The sequence below is a fragment of the Octopus sinensis genome, linkage group LG1 (assembly GCF_006345805.1).
Source record: "Octopus sinensis linkage group LG1, ASM634580v1, whole genome shotgun sequence".
Classification (NCBI taxonomy): Eukaryota; Metazoa; Mollusca; class Cephalopoda; order Octopoda; family Octopodidae; genus Octopus; species Octopus sinensis.
In genome coordinates this window covers 52,279,279-52,301,134 of record NC_042997.1, presented here as the reverse complement: position 1 = coordinate 52,301,134, position 21,856 = coordinate 52,279,279, and the positions used below count along the sequence as shown (strand labels likewise).

The 21,856-nt window shown below is 37.0% G+C and overlaps 1 protein-coding gene across 1 annotated transcript in view; it reads right to left on the bottom strand.

The window, feature by feature from the left end:
- Positions 1-21,856, bottom strand: part of LOC115214034 (notchless protein homolog 1) — a 240,657-nt gene that overhangs the window by 185,137 nt on the left and 33,664 nt on the right. The window contains exons 9-10 of the mRNA XM_029783059.2: positions 18,326-18,461; positions 16,660-16,706 (exon numbers count right to left, since the gene is read on the bottom strand). Coding sequence (XP_029638919.1) covers positions 16,660-16,706; positions 18,326-18,461 — 183 coding nt within the window. The remainder of the gene's footprint in view (positions 1-16,659; positions 16,707-18,325; positions 18,462-21,856) is intronic.

The following is a 21,856-nucleotide window of genomic DNA, read 5'->3' as shown; positions in this document are numbered from 1 at the left end:
TAATGCCCACACAGAGCTGGCATTCAGCTCACCCAAATTACCAGTTTGTGGTGATTAGCCAGGATTTTAAAAGTTGTATCGAAGATTTGAGTAAAAACTGACATTATCAGCCAGACATGTGGCCAAACTTTATCTGAGAAGGTTTTGTTCTTTTATATATAATTCTGTCTTGCTAATTTACTTTCTTGCTATGCTGTTTATATAATTAATAAAGGAAAGGATATTATTCCTCTCATGTGTTTATGTGTTAAGTTAAATTTCATAGTTTTCCAGATCGTAGATATGCTCAATCAGAATTGATGTGGAGCTAAACAACAACCAGCCACATATTTCCTAAACTTTATGATTACTGTGGTGGTAATATTGACTCATGATATTTCATTTTACAAGGCACAAAGCCTACTCCAGTAACAGATTGAGTAAAGTTCAATTATTTGACTTAAATGGGTGAAATTCTTTAGATTTAAACTAAAAGCATTTCAATACAGAATTAGCTATGATAAAAACTGATTTAATCTTTAGCATTTTAAACTGGCCATATCCAGCCTAAATATGCTACCTGAATTATGTCCAAACCATCCATATTGGTTTCTCACATCTATCCTTCAATGTCATTGCAAAAATATATGCTCACATCATTGAAATCTCGAAGCTACAAGACAATGCATATTAATTCAAAACAATGTGAATGAATAGACATTATAATTGGTGCATGGCTCAGAGGTTAGAGCATCAGGCTCACAATCATGAGGTTGTGAGTTCGAATCCCAGACCTGGCTGTGTGTTGTGTTCTTGCGCATGACACTTTATTTCACATTGCTCTAGTTCACTCAGCTGTAAAAATGAGTTGCAATGTTACTGGTGTCAAGTTGTATTGGCCTTCACTTTCCCCTTGGATGACACCAATGTCATGGAGAGGACAAGCTGGTATGCATGGGCGACTGCTAGGCTTCTTTAAACAACTTTGCCCGGACTTGTGCTTCAGAGGGTAACTTTCTAGGTGCAATTCCATAGTCATTCATGACTGAAGGGGGTCTTCATATTTGTAAATATATTTGTAAAGGGTTAAACTTCTTTCTGTCAAAAATTGCTTGTCTGTCTAAAAGAACAAACTCTTTGCCTAATTAACTAACAAAAAGTCAGGGGAGTTAGAGTAAATTTCAGTTGCTACCCAACCACATGATTCCAGATTCAGTCCCACTGCATGGCACCTTGGGCAAGTGTTTTTTATTACAGTCTTGGGCTGACCAAAGCCTTGTGTGTGGACTTGATAGACGGAAACTGAAAGAAACCTGTTGTTTATGCATATGTATGTGTGTGTGTGTGCCTTTGTGTTTGTTTGTCCCCACCATCACTTGACAGCCAATGTTGGTGTCTTTATATCCTCATAACTTAGCGGTTTGGCAAAAGAGAATGATAGCATAAGTAAAAACCAAGTATTGGGGTTGATTCATTTGAATAAAAATTCTTTAAGGCAGTGCTCCAGCATGGCCACAGTCTAATGACTGAAACAAGTAAAAGACAAAAAGATATATCACCAGATGCTTTATACTATTTAAGTTGGTGCCAAGCAATTCTTTGCTTGGCCTTACACAATGTTGGTGCCATGCAATTCTTGGCTTGGCTTTACACATTGTTTCTTTGTTCACTTGGAATCAGTAAAATGGTTTTACTAAACTCAAGAATCTATCTTTTAGGGCTGACAAAAAAAGAGACATTATGATGTTTATATTTTCGTTTCTCAACTGAAATGGCTTCTGCTGAGAAATGAAACTCACAAGGAGTTTAACATTAGCTCTACAGAGTTCATTAACATAAATACTAGTAATATACAGGAATTCATTCAAACAACTGTAGCTGTTCTTTGAAAAAAGAAGCAAAAGGGTTTTGTAACGCAGACAAAAGAAATCATTATTTTTATTACTATTATGCTTTTTGAAAAGAATATACATCAATTTCCCATGGTGTGATACACTGACTTGCAATTCTGAATATATTATACTCCTCAAATAAACCTACTTTCTACCCATCTAACTTTTACATATTGTTCTCTCCTACCTCCTTTCTTCCATTCATTTCTTATGGCCCTAACTACTGCCCCACCCACTTTATAACCTTCTGCATGACTAAATCTCTGTTCTACTTTAGCTGAAGAACTAGTCAGTGGCTTACAATAAGTTGTATCCTATAAGTATCAAGTTGTTGTTTAGCCCAAAGTCAGTAATGATCAAGCAAACTTATGACCAAAGGCACTCCAACCATGACTATCTCATCTTTGTCTCTCAGGTTGCATTACCCAACGTGTCCTTCTTTAAGATAGCTGTGCTTTAAGACAGTTTAGTGGTGCTTCATGCAACCTGAGCAACTCTGATATATAATCATATAAGAATTACACACACATTGTCAGATAGAATATGCAGTGTTATAGTGTAGGCGAGCTGGCAGAATCGTTAGCACACCGGGCGAAATGCTGAGCAGTATTTTGTCTGTCTTTATGTTCTGAGTTCAAATTCCGTCGAGGTCGACTTCGCCTTTCATCCTTTTGGGGTTGATTAAATAAATACCTATTTCTTCACTACCCACAGGGGGCTAAACACAGAGAGGACAAACAAGGATAGACAACGGATTAAGTCGATTATATCGACCCCAGTGCGTTACTGGTACTTATTTAATCGACCTCGGAAGGATGAAAGGCAAAGCCACAGTTACGCACTGAGGTCAATATAATCGACTTAATCTGTTTGTCTGTCCTTGTTTGTCCCCTCTAGCCCCTTACGGGCAGTAAAGAAATAAGAATATAAGTTTAAGGGAAAAAGGACTTTCTACTTTCATAACCACTAGTGAAGATTAGGAGATCTTTTAACAAGGATAAGGATATTTTCTACTTTCAATGTTTTGAAGTCACCATTTCTGATGAGTTCATGCAACTCAAAAATAACAGATTCAATGTTCAATGAGTAACTGACTATAAAAGCTATTACTTGATATGTGTACAGCAAACATATACTAAGCAAACAAGATTAAGTAGACAGCCAGCAAGGAACTAAATCCTTATGTACAAAGTTGTAATTTGCAATTAAGTATTGGTTAGTCTTGTTATAATGTTAATCGGTCCAGCCACTGGTTGAACATTGATTACTGTTGTTAACATTATCTCTTATGGTTTACAATCATGACAAGTACAATTTTAAAACAGTAACGACTATTTTTACAGGTATGATTGTTATTTATATTGTATTACTAGCAGTATCGCCCAGTGTTGCTCAGGTTTGTTTCAACCCTTTAAAATTGGAATTTTTGAAAAGTAAAAGTTTTGCATTATGTAGCTTGTTATTCTCTTTAAGTGAACATTTTTCTGGTTGAAATACACCGAAAAATGGCGACACAGCAGTAAAAAAATCGTAATAAATAGGGATTTTCATAGAAAAAAAGCGTCTTTTTGATGTAAATAATTTTTGGTCTTAACATGGTCCGATTTGAATTTTTTCTTCTATGGAAGGAAGATAAAGCCTTCTTCTATCATACTCTCAATTTTGGTCAACTTGCATCGCAGGATCTCGGAGGAGATAGTGTTAGTTGGAGGCTACCAAACCTGCCATACACAGACAATTTCAGCTTTATATACTTTTACTCTTTACTCTTTTACTTGTTTCAGTCAGTTGACTGCGGCCATGCTGGAGCACTGCCTTTAGTCAAGCAACTCAACCCCGGGACTTATTCTTTGTAAGCCCAGTACTTATTCTATCGGTCTCTTTTGCCGAACCACTAAGTGATGGGGACATAAACACACCAGCATCGGTTGTCAAGCAATGCTAGGGGGACAAACACAGACACACAAACATACACCCACACACACACATATATATATATATGACGGGCTTCTTTCAGTTTCCGTCTACCAAATCCACTCATAAGGCTTTGGTTGGCCCGAGGCTATAGTAGAAGACACTTACCCAAGGTGCCACGCAGTGGGACTGAACCCGGAACCATGTGGTTGGTAAGCAAGCTACTTACTACACAGCCACTCCTGCGCCTATATATATATAGAGATTATTAAATGCTTAGCAGCATTTTCTTCCATTTTTACTTTCTGAGTTCAAATTCCACTGAGGTCGACTATGCCTTTCATCCTTTTGAGGTCAATAAAATAAGTACCTGTTGAGCACCCCAAACTTGTTGGCCTTGAGCCAAAATTTGAAACCATTATTATTACTATTATTAACGTTAACAACCATTTTAATTTAATAGTGGTTTCAAATTTCGACATGGCTATTCAGGAAATGTACCAGTATTCAACCGGTACTTATTTTATAGACCCTGAAAGGATGAAAAGTAAAGCTGACTGTGACAGAATTTGAACCGAGAACATAAAGACAACTGAAAGGCTGCTAAGCATTTTGCCCGGTGTGCTAACGATTCTGCCACCTTGCCGCCTTTTAAATAAATATCTTACAAAGTATGAATTAGATATTTTATACATAACAACAGTTTCCGTACATCAAAAAGACAGTGTTTCTAAGATGTGCACAAACTTCTGAGGGGAAGGGGGAACAATTAAATAAGGATAACAATAAAGCTATTCAGTGCTAATATTCAAATTTGATATTAGCATTATTTTTTTCCTTTGCAGCATCCTTTTTGATATAATGATGACAAATTAAAAAGTCATCATGCTGCTGCTGTCACCCCCTGCCACTTGCTTCCCCATTGTTGTCTTGGTCATTACCATCATCATCATCATTATTACTAGGGCACATGTACTCTAATACAAATGCCCTTTTGTAACTAAGGTAAAGTAGTTTTATAGTTATCATCCTTATTTAATGGTTCCCCCTTCCTCTCCCCTAAGAATGTGTGCACCTCTTAGAAGCACTATCTTTTTGATGTACGGAAATTTGCTAGTTAGCTTCTCAACTCTATGCTACTGAATTTAACAACTCATTATTAATATTATTATTTATGATGATGATGATGATAATGATGATGATAACAATAATAATAAATGATGATAATAGTAATAATAATGATAATAGTAATGATGATGATGATGAGGAGGAGGAGGAGGAGGAGAGGAAGAAGAAGAAGAAGAGAAGAAGAAGAAGAAGAAGAAGAAGACGAAGAAGAAGAAGAAGAAGAAGAGTGCAGTACAAAATGCCTTGCAGCTTTTAGTTATGACACCTTTACATTCAGAGTTCAAAACCTGAGATCAACTGCACCCCTCCCACAAAATCCGTGGCCTTGTGATTATCTTAGAAATCATCAACATAATTATTACTATCATTATTATTTGGTATTTGACTTCCTAATAAGTGACATTAGTAAATTAATCTCTGTGAGGTGAATAAGTACATTTTCAACTAATAAACTAACAACTACTATAACTGGACTGAAAACAAAAATGTGAATTTGGTGTTTTTCCTTCTACACAGTTACTATAACCTTAGTTGTAGTAGCGTTTAATTGTTGCTTTATTGCAATGATTCTAGTCGTGTTTACAATAGAGTAATGCTGAGTCTTTGAGAAACTTGTTTAAGATGCTCATCATCATCATTTAATGTCAATTTTCTATGCTGGCATGGGTCGGACAGTTTGACTGGAGCTGGTAAGGCCTGAGTCTGCACCAGACTCCATCAGAGTTCTGGCATGGTTTTTATGGCTGGATGCCCTTCCTAATGCCAACCACTTTACAGTGTGTAGTGGGTGCTTTTTATGTGGTACCAGTGCTTTTAATGTGACACACCAGCACAACTCATAAGAAATATTTAATTTGACTGCAAACAACCATTCAAATAATAGCCATCTTTTATCTTTAACTTGTTTCAGTTACTGAATTACAGCTATGCTGGGGTACTGCACTGAAAGGTTTTAGTCGAACAAATTGACCTCAGTACTTATTTTTAAAAACTTTGTACTTCATCTTATCAGTCTATTTTGCCAAATTGGTAAGTTACAAGGATGTGAACAAATCATCACTGGTTGCTAAAGTGATAGGGAACAAAACACAAGCATAAAAGCACTCAAACACACACAAGACAGGCTTCTTTCAGTGTCTATTTTTAAAATTCACTCACAAAACTTTGGTTGGCCTAAAAGTGCCATGCAGTGGGACTGAACCCAGAACCATGTGGTTGGGAAGCAAACTTCGCACCACATAGCCATGGTTGCACCTTTCTTGCTATCATGTCTCATATAAGTATATCCTCATCATCACCATTGTCATTATTTTACCATCCATGTTTTTCATGCTTGCATGGGTCAAACGGGATTTGTTAAGGTAGATTTCTATGTCCAGGTAACCTTCCAGTTGCCAACCTTTGTCTGTTTCCAAGCAAAGAAATATTTCCCCATGGCTAGGTATGTTTTCACAGAAGACAGGAACGGAAGGACACTGCTTGTATGATCAAGACACTCATAGCTATTTCATGATGTCAAGGCAAAGAGACAGTGACACACACACACACACATACATACACAAACATACAGTTAAGAGTATCCCTGATGTGTCGGGTGATATGATATGCTTGAGAAGACTAGTTGAGTGAAATAAAACCAATATCATAGCCAGTGCCTCCTGACTGGCTCCTGTGCTGGTGGCATGTAAAAAGCACCATGTGAACGTGGTTGATGCCAGGTCTGCCTGACTGGCTCCCGTGCCAGTGGTACCTAAAAGAGCACCATCTGAATGTGGCCAATGCCAGTACCCTGTGACTGGCTCTCGTTCCAATGGCATGCAAAAAGCACCATCCAAACAAGATCAATGCCAGGCCCACTTGACTGACTCCTGTGCCAGTGGCATGTAAAAAGCACCTACTACACTCTGGGAGTGGTTGGCGTTAGGAAGGGCATCCAGCTGTAGAATCACTACCAGATCAGATTGGAGCCTGGTGCAGCCGCTGGCTTCCCAAACCTCAGTCAAACTGTCCAACCAATACCATCATGGAAAACAGACGTTAAACGATGATGATGAATCTTATGATCAGGAGTCCAACACCCTAACTATTAAACCACACACCTCCACATCAGAGCAAGAGATATAGCACATAACATATATCATCAAACTAGATTTCTTTATGATATTTAGTTGGTGCATGGTGACAAGCTGGCAGAATTGTTGGCATGTTAGGCAAAAATGCTTAGCAGCATTTCATCTGTCTTTACATTCTGAGTTCAAATTTTGTTGGGGGTCAACTCTGCCTTTCATCCTTTCAGGGTGGGTCAATAAAATGAGTGCTCATTGAATATTGCGGTTGATCTAATCAACTTACACCCTCCCCTGAACTTGCTGGCCCTGTGCCAAAATTTGAAATTGATACCTAGGTGGTGCCTCATGTTTCTGAAGTCAAATGTGGCCTAAGTTAAAAGTTATAGGTACCAGCAATACAGTCTCTGCCGAAGGATTAATGGCCTATAGTCTATCAATATCACTACACTGTGACAAAGCAAAAAAATACTAAACACTAGTGGTTGACAAGTAAGCAAATAAGTGCTTACTTGAGTTGCTGAAAATAATAGCCAAATCTCCCTAAAATCACACCCTATGGCCTTGGGAAGGAAAAGGATACATCGGATAATGTAATCCAATATAATCAACAAAAGACATGTTCATTGTGATTGGAATGGCTTTGATCATAGTTCTGCTGGATAATAGTTGACCACAGTTGAAAAAAGCAATAGTACTTGATAGCTTTATTTAGTCAACACAATGTAACTGTATTACTTTTTTCCCAATTCAAAATCGCACGTTGCAAAGTTGCATTTACAAGTATCTCATAAGCTCGTCCAAGTGGAAATTTCAAAGAAAATTAAAATGAGTAAGGAGAAAGAAAGAAAGAAAAATATAAACTGGAATTCTTATTTCTTGCAGTTTCTTTTTATTTATATTGGTTATTATTATTATTATTATTATTATTATTATTATAATTTTTGTTTAATTCACTCTCCTTCTACTTGAAGTACAACTATTCTTTGTTGTCCTTATGTAATCCAAGATAGAAAAAATTGCTATTAAGATCAGAACCAAGTGGAATGCTTTCTATGTCATGTATTTATGTGGACATCACACATGTTGATTAAAGCACTGTGAAACTAGATGCAATTGCAAAAACATGTCTATCAACAATATCAAACGACATGCAGAGTAGCATTGATGTCTAGTAACACGAAGAGATAACAAAGCAATGGTTGCCAAGAGGCAAGATTACATAACACTAATCTAACAAAAGAATTCCTTGAGTTAATGCTCGTATTAATATAGCTTTTATAAAGTCCAGAGATGCCATCCATATCATAAACAATGGGTAAATTAGTGCTCACATTGCATTAGGAATTAAAAAGTTAATTAGAAATACTAAAAATTTATCAATGTAGTGAACAAATATTTATCAATGACTAATATTATTAATATTTTTATCCCAGCAAGTATGGGAGGCAACTCTAGATATATTTCAGTATTATTCTGATCTCATCAACAAAGCATAACTTTTACTGTATTTCCTGAAGTGATTACTGGAGAAGCAGAAATGTAAATCAGTCAAGCACTATGGTTGATGTAACTGACTAGTCCCCATCCCCCAAATTTTAGGCCTTGTGCCTATAGTAAAAAGGGTTATCATTAATTTTCCATTACAAATAACTCACATACACACCAAAGCCACTAAGAAAAATACAAACAATTTCACATTTCGTTGAAGTGTTGGGTCTTTAGTGCATTCCTTATGATCAAATAAAATTATTTCACTAACATCATTAATGTAACAATTTTTCATTTGACTGGACTAATGGTCTTTATGCTGTTTTTTTTATCCATATAAGAAAGTCTTATTGCTATGAACCAACACCTGGGTTGCTCAATGTCCTACAAGTTCTTTACTGTCTTAAGTTTGACATCTGAAAAAGATTATGTTCATGTTTGTTTTACATCTGTTTTTCTATGCTAGCACGAGTATATATTATTGAGGTCTTGTTTTACAGCTGAGTACCCTTCCTGTCACTAACCCTTACCTATTTTTCAAATTAGGGATTCTGAGATATGCTGTGACTGTGAAGACCCGACAAATGAAGTGAGTTCATGGCTTGCAGGATGGCCTGCTGTGCTAACCTTGGATCGTAGAGTGACCCGCTGTTCTTGAGGAGACCTATTGAGTCAAGTACGTCAACACCAACAGCAAAATAAAAATCAAATGAAAATTGTAGCTAAGACACATAAAAAGCACCGTCTGAATGTGGCAGATGCCAGCGCTGCCTGACTGGCGTCAATGTCGGTGATATGAAAAAGCACCAACTGATCATGGCCGTTTGCCAGCCTCCTCTGGCCCCTGTACCGGTGGCACATAAAAAGCACCCACTATACTCACGGAGTGATTGGCATTAGGAAGGGCATCCAGCTGTAGAAACACTGCCAGATCAGACTGGAGCCTGGTGCAGCCTCCGGTCGAACCGTCCAACCCATGCTAACATGGAAAACGGACGTTAAACAATGATGATGATGATGATGATAGTCTTAATGATTAAACTTTAAATGAATAGCTATAGGTAGAATGACAGTGAAACACAGTAAGAACAAAACAAGAGACAGGTATGTCAGGTTAGCCTGCTTACAGGTGATATGCAGTGAGCTTGTTGAGAAGAGCAGAAGTTGTTACTGTTGACCAAGAATATGTAGAAAGATAAAATGGTATATCAGTGCCATCTTAGTTTATTGTTCAGTGAGTCTCTACTAATCAGTTAAAGCAAAATCTTTTGGATAAGGGCTTTGTGTGTTTAGCCACTGTATCCCATAGAGCAACCATTGGGAATGGTGAAGTTTAAGGTCTAGTTATTAAAACCTAGATGTTTTAGTTGTAAGTTGTCCAGTATTAGAAATGCCAGTACAAGATTGTTTTTTTAACCTTTTAGCATTTAAATTGGCCCTCTCCGGCCAAAATATTCTGCCACTTTTATGTTCAAACTTGCCCCAGATTCAACACCCCACACTTGTCCAACAATGTCATTCTAAAAATAAACAATAACATCATTGAAATTTCAAAGTTATGAGATAATGTATGATTAATTCAAAATGATGTAAATATTTTAGCCTTACATTTGACAGAATAATCTGAATGCTAAAGGATTAAAGTGTGTAGTTGAGTGTGTCTTTGTCCGGATTAAAATGAAAAGGTTGATATGGTGCCATTGCAGGATGTTTTTAAAGCCTCTGTTCATGGAAGCAGAACAAATTTAATGTGATGTGTTTAGGTCGCCTGTGAATGTTGTTTGTGTGGAGGGTTAAGGTAGAGCGAAAAGTAATATCATTTGTACAGTAAGTAAGTTGTTAAAATAGATGACAAAGAATGCGAGAAAACAACCTAAAGTTCAGAGAAAGTTGATCAGAGAAAAAACTGCAATAATATGGCCTAACAGAAATTGGAGCAATAGTCAAAACCCAATATGCAGGTGGGCACACAGTAAAAATTATTAAAAGTATTACACAAAGATTCTCAGCAAATAAATTTACAAGTTAATTTCCTGTCAGGGATAGAAAAAGAATTTGCAAAGATACAATACCATATTTTTTAAATTCTATTCTGCCAAGAAATTTAAGACATTAAATGTACATAAGTCATAACTAATCTAATTACAACTAATACTATGGTTATAATCTTCTCTCCAGCATTCCCTGTTTACAACAATGAACATCCTAGGGATCAAGGTGGCATGACAATGTATTCCTTTTTTTCTCATTTCTTTAAGGTTTCAGATTGTGCTCTTGTAAACTATACCCTATCCCACAAAGTAGAAAAATAAAAATAAAATATTAGGAGTGGTTTAAGCCACTTGCAAAAATGGTCTGCTGGATATAAAAAATATATATATATAAATAAGTAAAAGAAACAACCAAACAAACAAACTAATACTACAACAATAATGATCATACACATGTTTATACTGAGTATTCACCAATACTATTATTTGTAAGAGAGGAAATGAGTAGACTGCTCATTTAAATATGGGTGTTTCAAAACATGGTTTTGATTTTTCCCACAATATTCTTCTGGGGGAAGTGTGTATGAGTGAATGTATATTAGTATATATATCTAAGGGTTACTAAGTACGTTTGGCAATTACGCAAATATAAATTTTCACTGAATCTATATTTAATGTCATATTTAATATGACACCTATATTATATATACACAGACACACATACACACATATATGTCAAAATGACATGCTAATCTGTATATATTATGTGTGTGAATGTGTGTGCACATATATATATGAGTGCTTATGTTCATATGTATATATGTGTACACGTGTATAATCTTCTTCATTACTTTTTCCATTTGCGCACTCTCACAACAATAAATTTGTTCCTCCTATCATACTTTAACTTCTCTCAAATGCCTCAGCTAAAGTCATCACTCTCACTTCTATTCTCTCTTTTAGAAATTTTGGGAGGGGAGCCGTCAGTCTTGCAATTTACAAGGCAACCTCACTAGTGCTAGTGCCATACAAAAATACCCAGTAACCTCTGTAAGCTCATTTGCAAATCAAGTAGAGACAAATTCAAACTGAAAGAATGCTTTAGTCTTCCTGAGTGCAAAACAACTTCTATTGTACTGGTGCCATGAAAAAGTGCACCCAGTATACTCTGTAGAGTGGTTAAGTTAAGTTAAGTTAATTTTTTGGCTCAAAAAGCAAAAAGCAAGGCCATGTAGGGGGACATGGAGTTATGTACAGGGAGGGTGTTCATGCAAAGAGTTCAGGCCATTTCTGGTCAAGAGAGACTTTGAACTGAGCGGTCGTCGGCATCTTCACTATCTCGTCCGGCAGCTTATTCCACGGATCTGCAACCTGGACGGAGAAAGCCCCTCTCCTTCGATTGAGATGAAATCGTTGCAGATAGAGCTTTTCGGAGTGACCCCGCAGCCGACGCTCTGGAGCAGGAGTGAAGAACAGCTCTTTCGAGAGGTTACATTATCTGCTTATGATGTTGTGAGCGAGAATGAGATCACCATGGCGTCGTCGTTTTTCTAGAGAATAAAGGTCGAGCATCTTCAGCCTTTCTTCATAAGACAAATGTTTGAGACCAAGAACATGGTGGTGTTTGAAAGGTCATCCAACTATAGAAACCATGACAAAATTGAGATATTCAAGTGAGACATGGTTCCTTCAACTTGATGAATTCTTTCAAATCATCCAGCTAATGCAATTTTCATGTCCAGCATCAGTGAGGTTGCTATGCAGCTTGAAAGACTACAAACACTGAGAGAGTTGGCCTTATGCTGGGAGAAGGTTTCAAAGTATGAGAGATGGGGCCAGAACAGAGCAGGTTTCTTGCAGTAGAGGAGCCACATTTTAGAAGAGGGGGTGGGGAGTGATCTGGTTGGAGTGAGGAGGAGACAAAAATGGCGGTGATGAAGCGTTTGCGTGGACTTTCAAGGTAGGTGTGTAGCAGTGAATGGGGGATGAACTGGAAGTGTGACGGGTGGAACCTTCAAAGGTGAATGGGGGAATGAGAGTGGAGAATGGGTGGAGCAGTGAATATAATGAATGAAAAACAAGCATTGAGAGGGAAATAGGAAAGAGTAGGTGACAACTGCAGAGGTTTGATAGGGTTGAGGAATGGATAAGGGGTGGTGAGGTGATGTGTGATGATATGATATAATAGACAGGGGAAAGAGAGAGAGAGAGAGAGAGTGATAACATACTATTATGTATGACCATCTTTTATGGTTTTTTGCCTCTTTCTCATGAGTCTCACAGTGATGAAGGCATACATCAGTATGACAAGACTAAGACTCCACCTCCTGTTCAGCAATAGCACTTGAGCAGAGGGTTGCCTGTAAGAGCAACCAGAGAAGTACAACTTTTGTTTATATCACACCTTCCACATGTCCTCACAAGTGAGGAAACTCTCGCAGACACATAATATGATGTTCTGACCATTAAAAAGAAAAGGTCCACTGCTTGAAGGTGCAAGGTGTTCAAGCTTTGTCATACACTAGAAAAAAAGGAACAATGAAGTGGCACCAAAAGTACGAATGCATCAGATTTTATAGCAATAAATGTATGAGTGACACAAGCTTTTGAAGTCATTAAATGAGGAAAAATGAACTAGAAAAATAAAAAGATGTCTAGAGAGTATAAACAGCATAAATTTCAAATAAAAGTATTTTTTTCTCTCATATGCATTCACATATGCATGCAAATACACACCTATACAAGCATATCATATATTCACACTATTATGGATGGCTGTTGACTCTCCTGAGTTTGTGTGCCATATATATATATATATATATATATATATATATATATATATATATATATATATATATAATATATATATATATATACACTACACTCTCAGAGTGGTTGGCGTTAGGAAGGGCATCCAGCTGTAGAAACACTGCCAAATCAGACTGAAGCCTGGTTGCAGCCTCCATGGCTTACCAGACCTCGGTCGAGCCATCCAACCCATGGAAAACGGACATTAAATGATGATGATGATATATATATATATATATATATAATATATATATATATATATATATATTATATATATATATATATATATATTACACTCTCGGAGTGGTTGGCGTTAGGAAAGGCATCCAGCTGTAGAAACTCTGACAGATCAGATTGGAGTCTGGTGCAGCCATCTGGTTCACCAGACCTCAGTCAAATTGTCCATCCCATGCTGGCATGGAAAGCGGACGTTAAACGATGATGATGATGATATATATATATATATATATATACATATATATGTATATATTTGGCAAGAGGGAAATGGAGGTAATCCAGAGGTAGTATTCATCAACTGTTAGACTTTATATTATGTCTATTTATTTATTTTTAACAGTTCAAATAATATATATAACTACATGTGTAAAGTACTAGTAATTTCTAGAATAGAGGAAGAAGAAATTACTAGTACTTTACTCATGTAGTTATATATATTATCTAAAATGTTTGAAATAAATAAATAGACATAATATAATGTCTAACATCTGATGAATACTACCTCTGGATTCCTTCCATTTTCTTCTTGCCATATAAATAAATGAAGGGTAAAACCACTTATTACCCTCGCCTAATTATTATACTCAGCAGTGTAATTGCGTAATTGCCACGCAATAACCAGCACTTGTGCATTAATTAGGTATTCTCCCAGTAGTATATCAGATAGATAATATCCTTTATCTAGTTGGATTCACAACTTCTAATTCTCTTTGAATTTATATATATATATATATATATAATATATATATATATATATATATATATATATATATATATATATATACACATACATACATACATACATACATACAGAGGTAACATATTTAAATACTTATTTAGAGAGTCCATATGTATATATGTTTTCTATTTACATACACACACACACACACAAACATACACACATACATATGCACACAAACACATACACAATATATTTATGTGCACCTTCCAAACAGTCAGACAGACATACACAAGCCACATATATAAGGAAGCCTTTGAAAGTACATTTGATTTCTTTGAAAGCTATGCTTCTATAAATTTGATAGTTATTACTACTGCCACTGTTGAAGTGTTAGAATGTAGCTGGGTTTTTTGGTTCAGTGATTTTGAATGAAGTGGAAAACCTTTATGTGAATCAAATTGAAAGAATCATCTATAAATATTCCATTTTCTATGAAGCTTCTATCCTAGTACAAATAATATTGTATTTTAGCAAACTTCGGTCTTATTGAAATTAATTTGCTAGGTATGCTCCTGTACTTTTAGCACCTGGAATGAATGACATAGCATATGTTAGATGTTAGAATTAAAATGGTTGTGTGTGTATGTGTGTGTGTATGCATGTACATAGATATACATATACTCAGTTTTATGATTTGCTGGTTTCTTTATTTTATTTTCTTTATTAAGAATATAAACCTACCTTAGACCACCCATGGTTTGTATGATAAAGTCTTCCATCAAAATTTTGTGTTGTATTATGTTCCAAACACCACCATCATTTAATGCCTGTTGTCCATACTGGCATGGGTTGGACAGTTTGACCAGAGCTGGCAAGCTGGGGAGCTGCACCAGACTCCAATCTGATTTGGCATGGCTTCTACAGCTGGATGCCCTTCCTAATGCCAACCACTTTACAGAGTGTGCTGGATGCTCTCACATACCATCACATGGTGCTTTTATGTTGTGCTGCACGGGTACTCTTATGTGGCACTGCATGCCAGCTTAATAATCCTTTCTACTATAGGCACAAGGCCTGAAATTGTTGGGGAAGGGGCCAGTTGGTTACATCGAACCCAGTACTCAACTGGTACTTATTTCATTGACTCTGAAAGGATGAAAAGCAAAGTTGACCACAGCGGAATTTGAACTCAGAATGTAAGGACGGATGAAATGCCACTAAGCATTTTGCCTGGAGTGCTAATGATTCTGTCAACTTGCCACCTGATACCAACTTAATAATAACACTTATTTTACTAAATTCTTTGTTTTTTGCCAAAATTAAATGAAATAAGATCAGTGTATTTAAAAACGGTTAATATTAGCATAACACCACACATTTTGGGGGATGGTATAGTCGATTGAATTCTCCCCAGAACTTTACTATTTGATTTTATGAAGACTTGAAGGATGAACGGCGAAAGTGATTTTGTTGGGATTTGGACTCAAAACATAATGAGCCATTACTAAATACAGCAAAGCATTTCGTTTGACATCCTAATGATTCTGGTTATCCACTGCCCTTAATATTAACCCTGCTTTATGTTAGAGGTAACATATTGTAAGCAATATGCTATTTATATCTACATGTTTAAATATTTCACATCCACTGGTGAATAGAAATAAACTTACGTAAGTCATAGTGAGAATAGCAAACCAACCAAATATACAAAATAATTAGACAGACAGACAGACAGACACACACACACACACACACACACACGTTTCCTCAGAGAGAACTAATTTCAAGGGTATCAAATTGTTGGATCAGATCATAAAATTACAGAAAGAGTTATAACTCAACTAATTAGGAAGAGAATCAGCAAAGATGATATGAGGTTTGGTTTTATGCCAGGGAGAAGTACAACAGATTACTCTCTTTCTAGTAAGGCAACTCCAGGAGAAGTATTTAGCTAAAAGAAGTCATTGCACTTGACATTCATCAACCTGCAGAAACCTTTGACAGGATCCTTTGCTCTTTGATATGGTTGCTGTATAAGTTAAGAGTATATGAATGGCTTGACAAGAGTGCTGTATGTAAGATGAGAGCTAGCAACAAGTACAGCAATGAATTTAGTGTGCAGATAGTTCACCAGGGCTCAGTTCTCAATCTCCTCCTACTTATCATGATTTTCCAAGCTGCTATAAAATAGGGGTTTAAGACTAAGTGCCTTTGAGAACTGTAATATGTTGATGACCTTGTCCAGGTGTAAAAGCAAAATCTGGGATCAATGAGTTTAGTTAACTTAGCAAAGATCAAAGTTCTAGTAAGCAGGAAAACACACAATACTCTACTCCCATCATGAAAATGGCTCTGTTTGATATATAGAAAAGATGTAAGGGTAAATTCCATACAGTGCAACCAGTGCAAACTATTGACACACAAGAAGTGCAGCAGAATCACAAGATGCAAATGAAATAAACGATCATTACCTTAACAGACTTGTATCTCTCTAAAGCTTTCTTGGCAAGCTCTTCAGCTAGAAATGGAAATAAAATATTTTTTACCAATTATGAATACCAGATCCCAGCCATCATGGTTCTACACATCATCAAGAAAACAGAAGAAAGATATTAAGAGGCAGAATCAGTGTTATGGAGGAGACATGAACATGGAGTTGCCAGTAAGCTAAAAAACACAAACACATCAAAGGCTAGCTGTTCACATTTTCATGCTTTATAGTTAGCTTGTTACCTGCTTGTTATGATACTTTGCACAGTTAAACACTGTCTCTGTAAACAGGATCTGTTGAAGTAACTGGTCAACTAGCATGCAGAGGAATTACAGCCGTGTTTCGTGGTCTGCTACGAAACACGCTCCTTTATAGGATCCAGTTAGCTCAAGACATCATCAGGAGGAACCATGTCCGGTTTTGGCCCCTACTCCTCTATCGTTTTGATGTGGCGGGGCCCCCGCTTTCGGAGGTGTCTTCAGCTCTGGTGTTGGGTGCATGTCTTCTTTCTTCTGTTCCCTGGCTTCTTCGATGTATCGTCAGCGAGTGTCAGCTGGTGACTGACTGTCTTGTCAAATTTTTCCCTTTAAATACCTTCCACATAGGCTCCAGCAGGCAACCCCAGCAAGTTGTCACGTGACACTGTCTCACCTTAACTGACTAGTGAAGGCGCGTAGTTTTAGCCCGCGCTTTTTCTAAATGACCGTCACCTGTCAGTCAGCTTGTCTCACCTAATGATGTTATTTCCCGTCGGCGTGTTTATGACTTTCAAGCCATTTTCGGTCTTCCCACTTCAGCCATATATAGAAGCTGGCTTTTTCGACCGCCTCCTGTACTCTCCTTATTAGTTTACGCAGCTCTGGGCTAGAAAAATTAAATCTTCTTTTGAAAAGCGTTGTCATTTTCTTTTCAATGAAGCCTCTAGCCCCCACTGCCAGGTGATAATATTCGACATTCCATCCCTGTTCTCTGCATTCTTCGATTAGCTTTTCATACCTCTTCTCCTTTTGTTCCTCTGCAAAAGTGACCCAGTACCTACAGTTGGCTTTATAAGATGTAGATAAATGCTCTCCCTCAGTTAGGATACAAGCTGTGTGTGTGTGTGTGTGTGTGTGTGTGTGTAGAAAGAACAGGATAATAAATTAGTGAAGTGGGGTAAAAATAGGAAAAAAATGTTTAAGAAACACTACTCTTGAGTTATGCCTTCTCTCTTACTATATCAACTTTAAAAATGAAAAAACAAAAAAAAAAATCAATAAACTGTTGTTTAGAATTGAGGTGTTAGTGTCATTGGTAAAGTTAAAACCAAGTGTTTGTTTTTCTTGTCTTTGACATTTACATCTCTACTGAACCGGCACCAAGAAAAATAGCTTGAATTAAACACAGGAGTTTATCTCAGTCAGTTTGACATTTTAATCTTTAGAACCTATAACAATGGCATTCTGCAACTCTTGTAAGTGAAGTTGGAAGAGCAGCTGTAAACAAAGACAGTGGTATTGGCATACGGATGAATGAGAAATTGGAGAAGAAAATAGAATTTTTCAACATGCAGTTAGCTTTTGTTCATGGATTCTGTGCTGATGCTGAAAAATTAATTACAAAACTAAAGAGTAAAAAAGAAAAGAAAGACAACAGAAGTAGCATACCTGATTCAGTGACATCTCTGTAAACAACATCTGCATTTCTGGGATCAAATGCCGAAGTACGCATCACATAATCTGTACTCAGAGCCATGGTGTTTACCCAATGTCCATGTCCTTGTAATGTCCTTTTTAAAGTACCCTTGAAAAGTTGTAATAAATATATTTTACTAATAATTCTGTTTTATTAAATATACATTTTTAGGCAATTTAAAAGGATGTAATACAACCACCCATTTCATTCTGTGTATGCAAGTATGCATGTATGAGTAAATGCTTGTGTGTGCCTGTGATGGAGATATTGTGTAAGATAACTAGTACAGGTTGTATGGTGATGCTAGTTAAATATATATATGAGGGGGTGCTGAAAAATTCCTGGTTTTAAGGGTATTGTGAAAGGCCTGGTTGGAGGTCTAATCTTCTGAGTTCTTAGGAAAACTGAAGGGCTGCTGCAATCTGTGTGAATCTGAGAGGGGAATATGTTGAATACAACTGTGACTAACTGATCCTCCTGTATTTTTTCTTTCTACTCAAAGCCAGGAATTTTTCAGCATCCCCTGTATGGTATGAACATAGAAACAAAGATAACACAGTTCTTCTCAACAACCTAGTCCAGTTTTATATAGTACCACAGCAATAATTTTGAGGCCGAGTATAAAACCATTTGCCACAGAGTTAAAAGTAAATAGATGTATAAGGTTTATAAAAGAAGAGATTTTTTATTTTTCCTAACTGGAGGAAACAGCTATTGTTGTATAGCTACAACCAAATTGCATTTATGAGGGATTCTTGTAGATAGTTGACATGAAATACTCTGTAGCTTTGTTGCTTTATAGCCTGAGTTAGGCCTAATCAAGCAGACCTATGGCCAAAGGCTTTTCAGACATTACTGTGTAGTCTTTTTTATCTAGACATAATGTACTTTAGACTATATTATCCTCTGTACTTTCCTTCCTTTTTTAAAGACAGTAAGGGGTAATTTGAGGAAGATTCAGTTGCTATTTCCAGCAGGTTGAGCAACCACCTAGAACAGGGAGTCAAGAACACCTTGCCTGTAGGCAAAATTAAGCTCACATTCAAATTTGAAATTAACTCATTTTTTCTAACATCCACCCCTCCCACAACTCATCTTAACACATCCCTCCATCACTATTCTGACTATGGTACTACTCACTCCACTCAGCTGCAATAGTTATGAGAGTGGAACTGCACATATTTCATTCTCTATTTCTCATCCTCCTTGAAACCACTTCCTTTGTCTCACACATTCTCAATATCATCCTTTACTATCTCATTTTCCCCTGAATGCCTCTTTCACCTCCTCTTTCCCATGCACACGCACCCAGTTCTGCCTTCTCCCATTACCTCTATTTATTCCCACTATTTCCACCCTTATGTACCACTGACTTAGACCCTGGCACTGTGCATCTCTCACCTCCCATCATCTTTGCTGCCACCTATTACCTCCGTGACACCTACTCCTGCTACCTTTTCATTCAACGATATTCACACTTAACTGTTTAGTATTTAACTGACTACAGCTAGCCCAAGTATTCTACCTTCTTTTATGTTCAAACTGACCAGATCTGGCCTTTCATACCTACATTACAATGCCATTCTAAAAATAAAGAATCACATCATAAAAATCTTTAAGTCACAAGATAATACATAATTAATTCAAAACAATGTGAATAAATAAACATTACATTTGACTGAATAATCTGAGTGCTAAAGGGCTAATCGTTCCCCCATCAGTGTTCACCACTCAAAGCATTTCTCTCCTTCTCCACCTCTATCCATTTGTTGCTCTCCTTTCACATTTACAAACAAACCTATCCACACCATTTCCCTTACATTTACCTTCCTGGAACGTGAAGATGCTCTCTAACACACCTTCACCACCATCTGCTTTCTTTTCCTATGAAGGTAACCATGTACCTTCTCTGCAGCTGGACACCTGTTCCTGTCCCCCTACCATACTTTAACTTCTCATCACCCGGACATAAAGCTATCCCACTCAGTCAAAAGGTCTTCTCTTGTGAGTTACTTGTGACCTCACTGGTGCCATGTAAAATGCACCCAGTACACTCTGTAAAGTGGATGGTATTAGGAAGGGGCATCTAGCTGTAGAAATCATGCCAAAGTAGACACTGGAGTTCAGCACAGTCCTCTTGCTTGCCAGCTCCTATTGAACTATCCAGCCTGGGCCAGCATGGAAAACAGACATTAAATGATGATGGCGATGATGATAATAAAAGTCTCTAAAAAACCATATGAAAAAACAGTTTAAGTCTTAGGATCAAAACAGTAATTTAATATAAAGTTGCATATAAAGTCCCGGGCTCATCTGGCTCTGGCTGACAGTACCCGGTATGGGTCCCTATCCAGGGTTACGGAAAGGAGACAACCTTCAAAGAAATCTGGAGTGGAGCCCCGAAGGTGGTTTAGTGTTCGACTCAACACTCTTCTGGCAGCTCCTGCAACCAAGCTGGTGCCAAACATAATGCTCTGCACTCCTTTGGACAACGTCAGCAAGGTTGAGAGAGGAATCATGACGATTGGGCTACCCAGGATTTTCTTAATTCTAGCCCAGGCCTGCGCAAAACTGGAGAGGACATTTCAGTGCTGCTGTAAAAGGCGCAACTCCATTGTCTCCCGAGACAAAAAGGATGCCAACAACATATTTATGAATTGCAAAACTAAAGAATCATTCATTACACTTCTCAATATTGATGCACTCCACCACAGTTTTTGATGTACCTATAGTCCATGGTACTAAAAAGGCTCCCTCACTTCATACAGGATCAGTCTTTTGGGCTTAAAGTTGAAATGTTAGATGTTGTTGTCACTATTTTCAAGTAGGAAAACTGTTAGAAAGCTTCCAAATCAGTTAATCGGTTGTAAGAAATACAAATAGCTAGTTGAGATTAATATAATGATACTCAGTTTTATTTTCATTTTGTTCAAGTTAGAACTTAAGGGAAAGATAAAGACAGAAATGGAACTCCAAACAGCTATGAGTCCAGAGAAGAAGGATTCGACTAAATATTTAATATGATGTCAGGTAGAGAGAAAGATACAATTGTGTTAGAGGGAGAGAAAGTATGCATGTATCACATTGATTTTGTTGGAGGCATGCAGTTAAGTTCAGAGATTCAGGGACAAATAGAGCAATGGAAGAGATAAAATGAGAACAGCTTGACAGTGGAACAAATTTTGTTTTCTAGTTCACAAACATCCAAGAACAGTCATGTTGAGCCATTTTCTAGAGTCATGAGTGAAGCTATTTGTCAGGTTATGGCATAATATATCAGTGTACATGGTGGGAGTTCCAACTGAAATGTGTGAGCAGTCCTTTTTTTTTTTTTTGTTTTATTTTGCTTTGTATAAAGTTAGTTGTTGTTCAGACTCTGGAAATAAACCCAGCTTTCATGATGCAGTGCTTGCTATGTGAAGAATTTGTAGTTATCATGAAAGGTTATCAACAATTTTAAGGTTTAGCATTTAAAGGGAGAGTGTGGTAGTTTAAATTGTGTG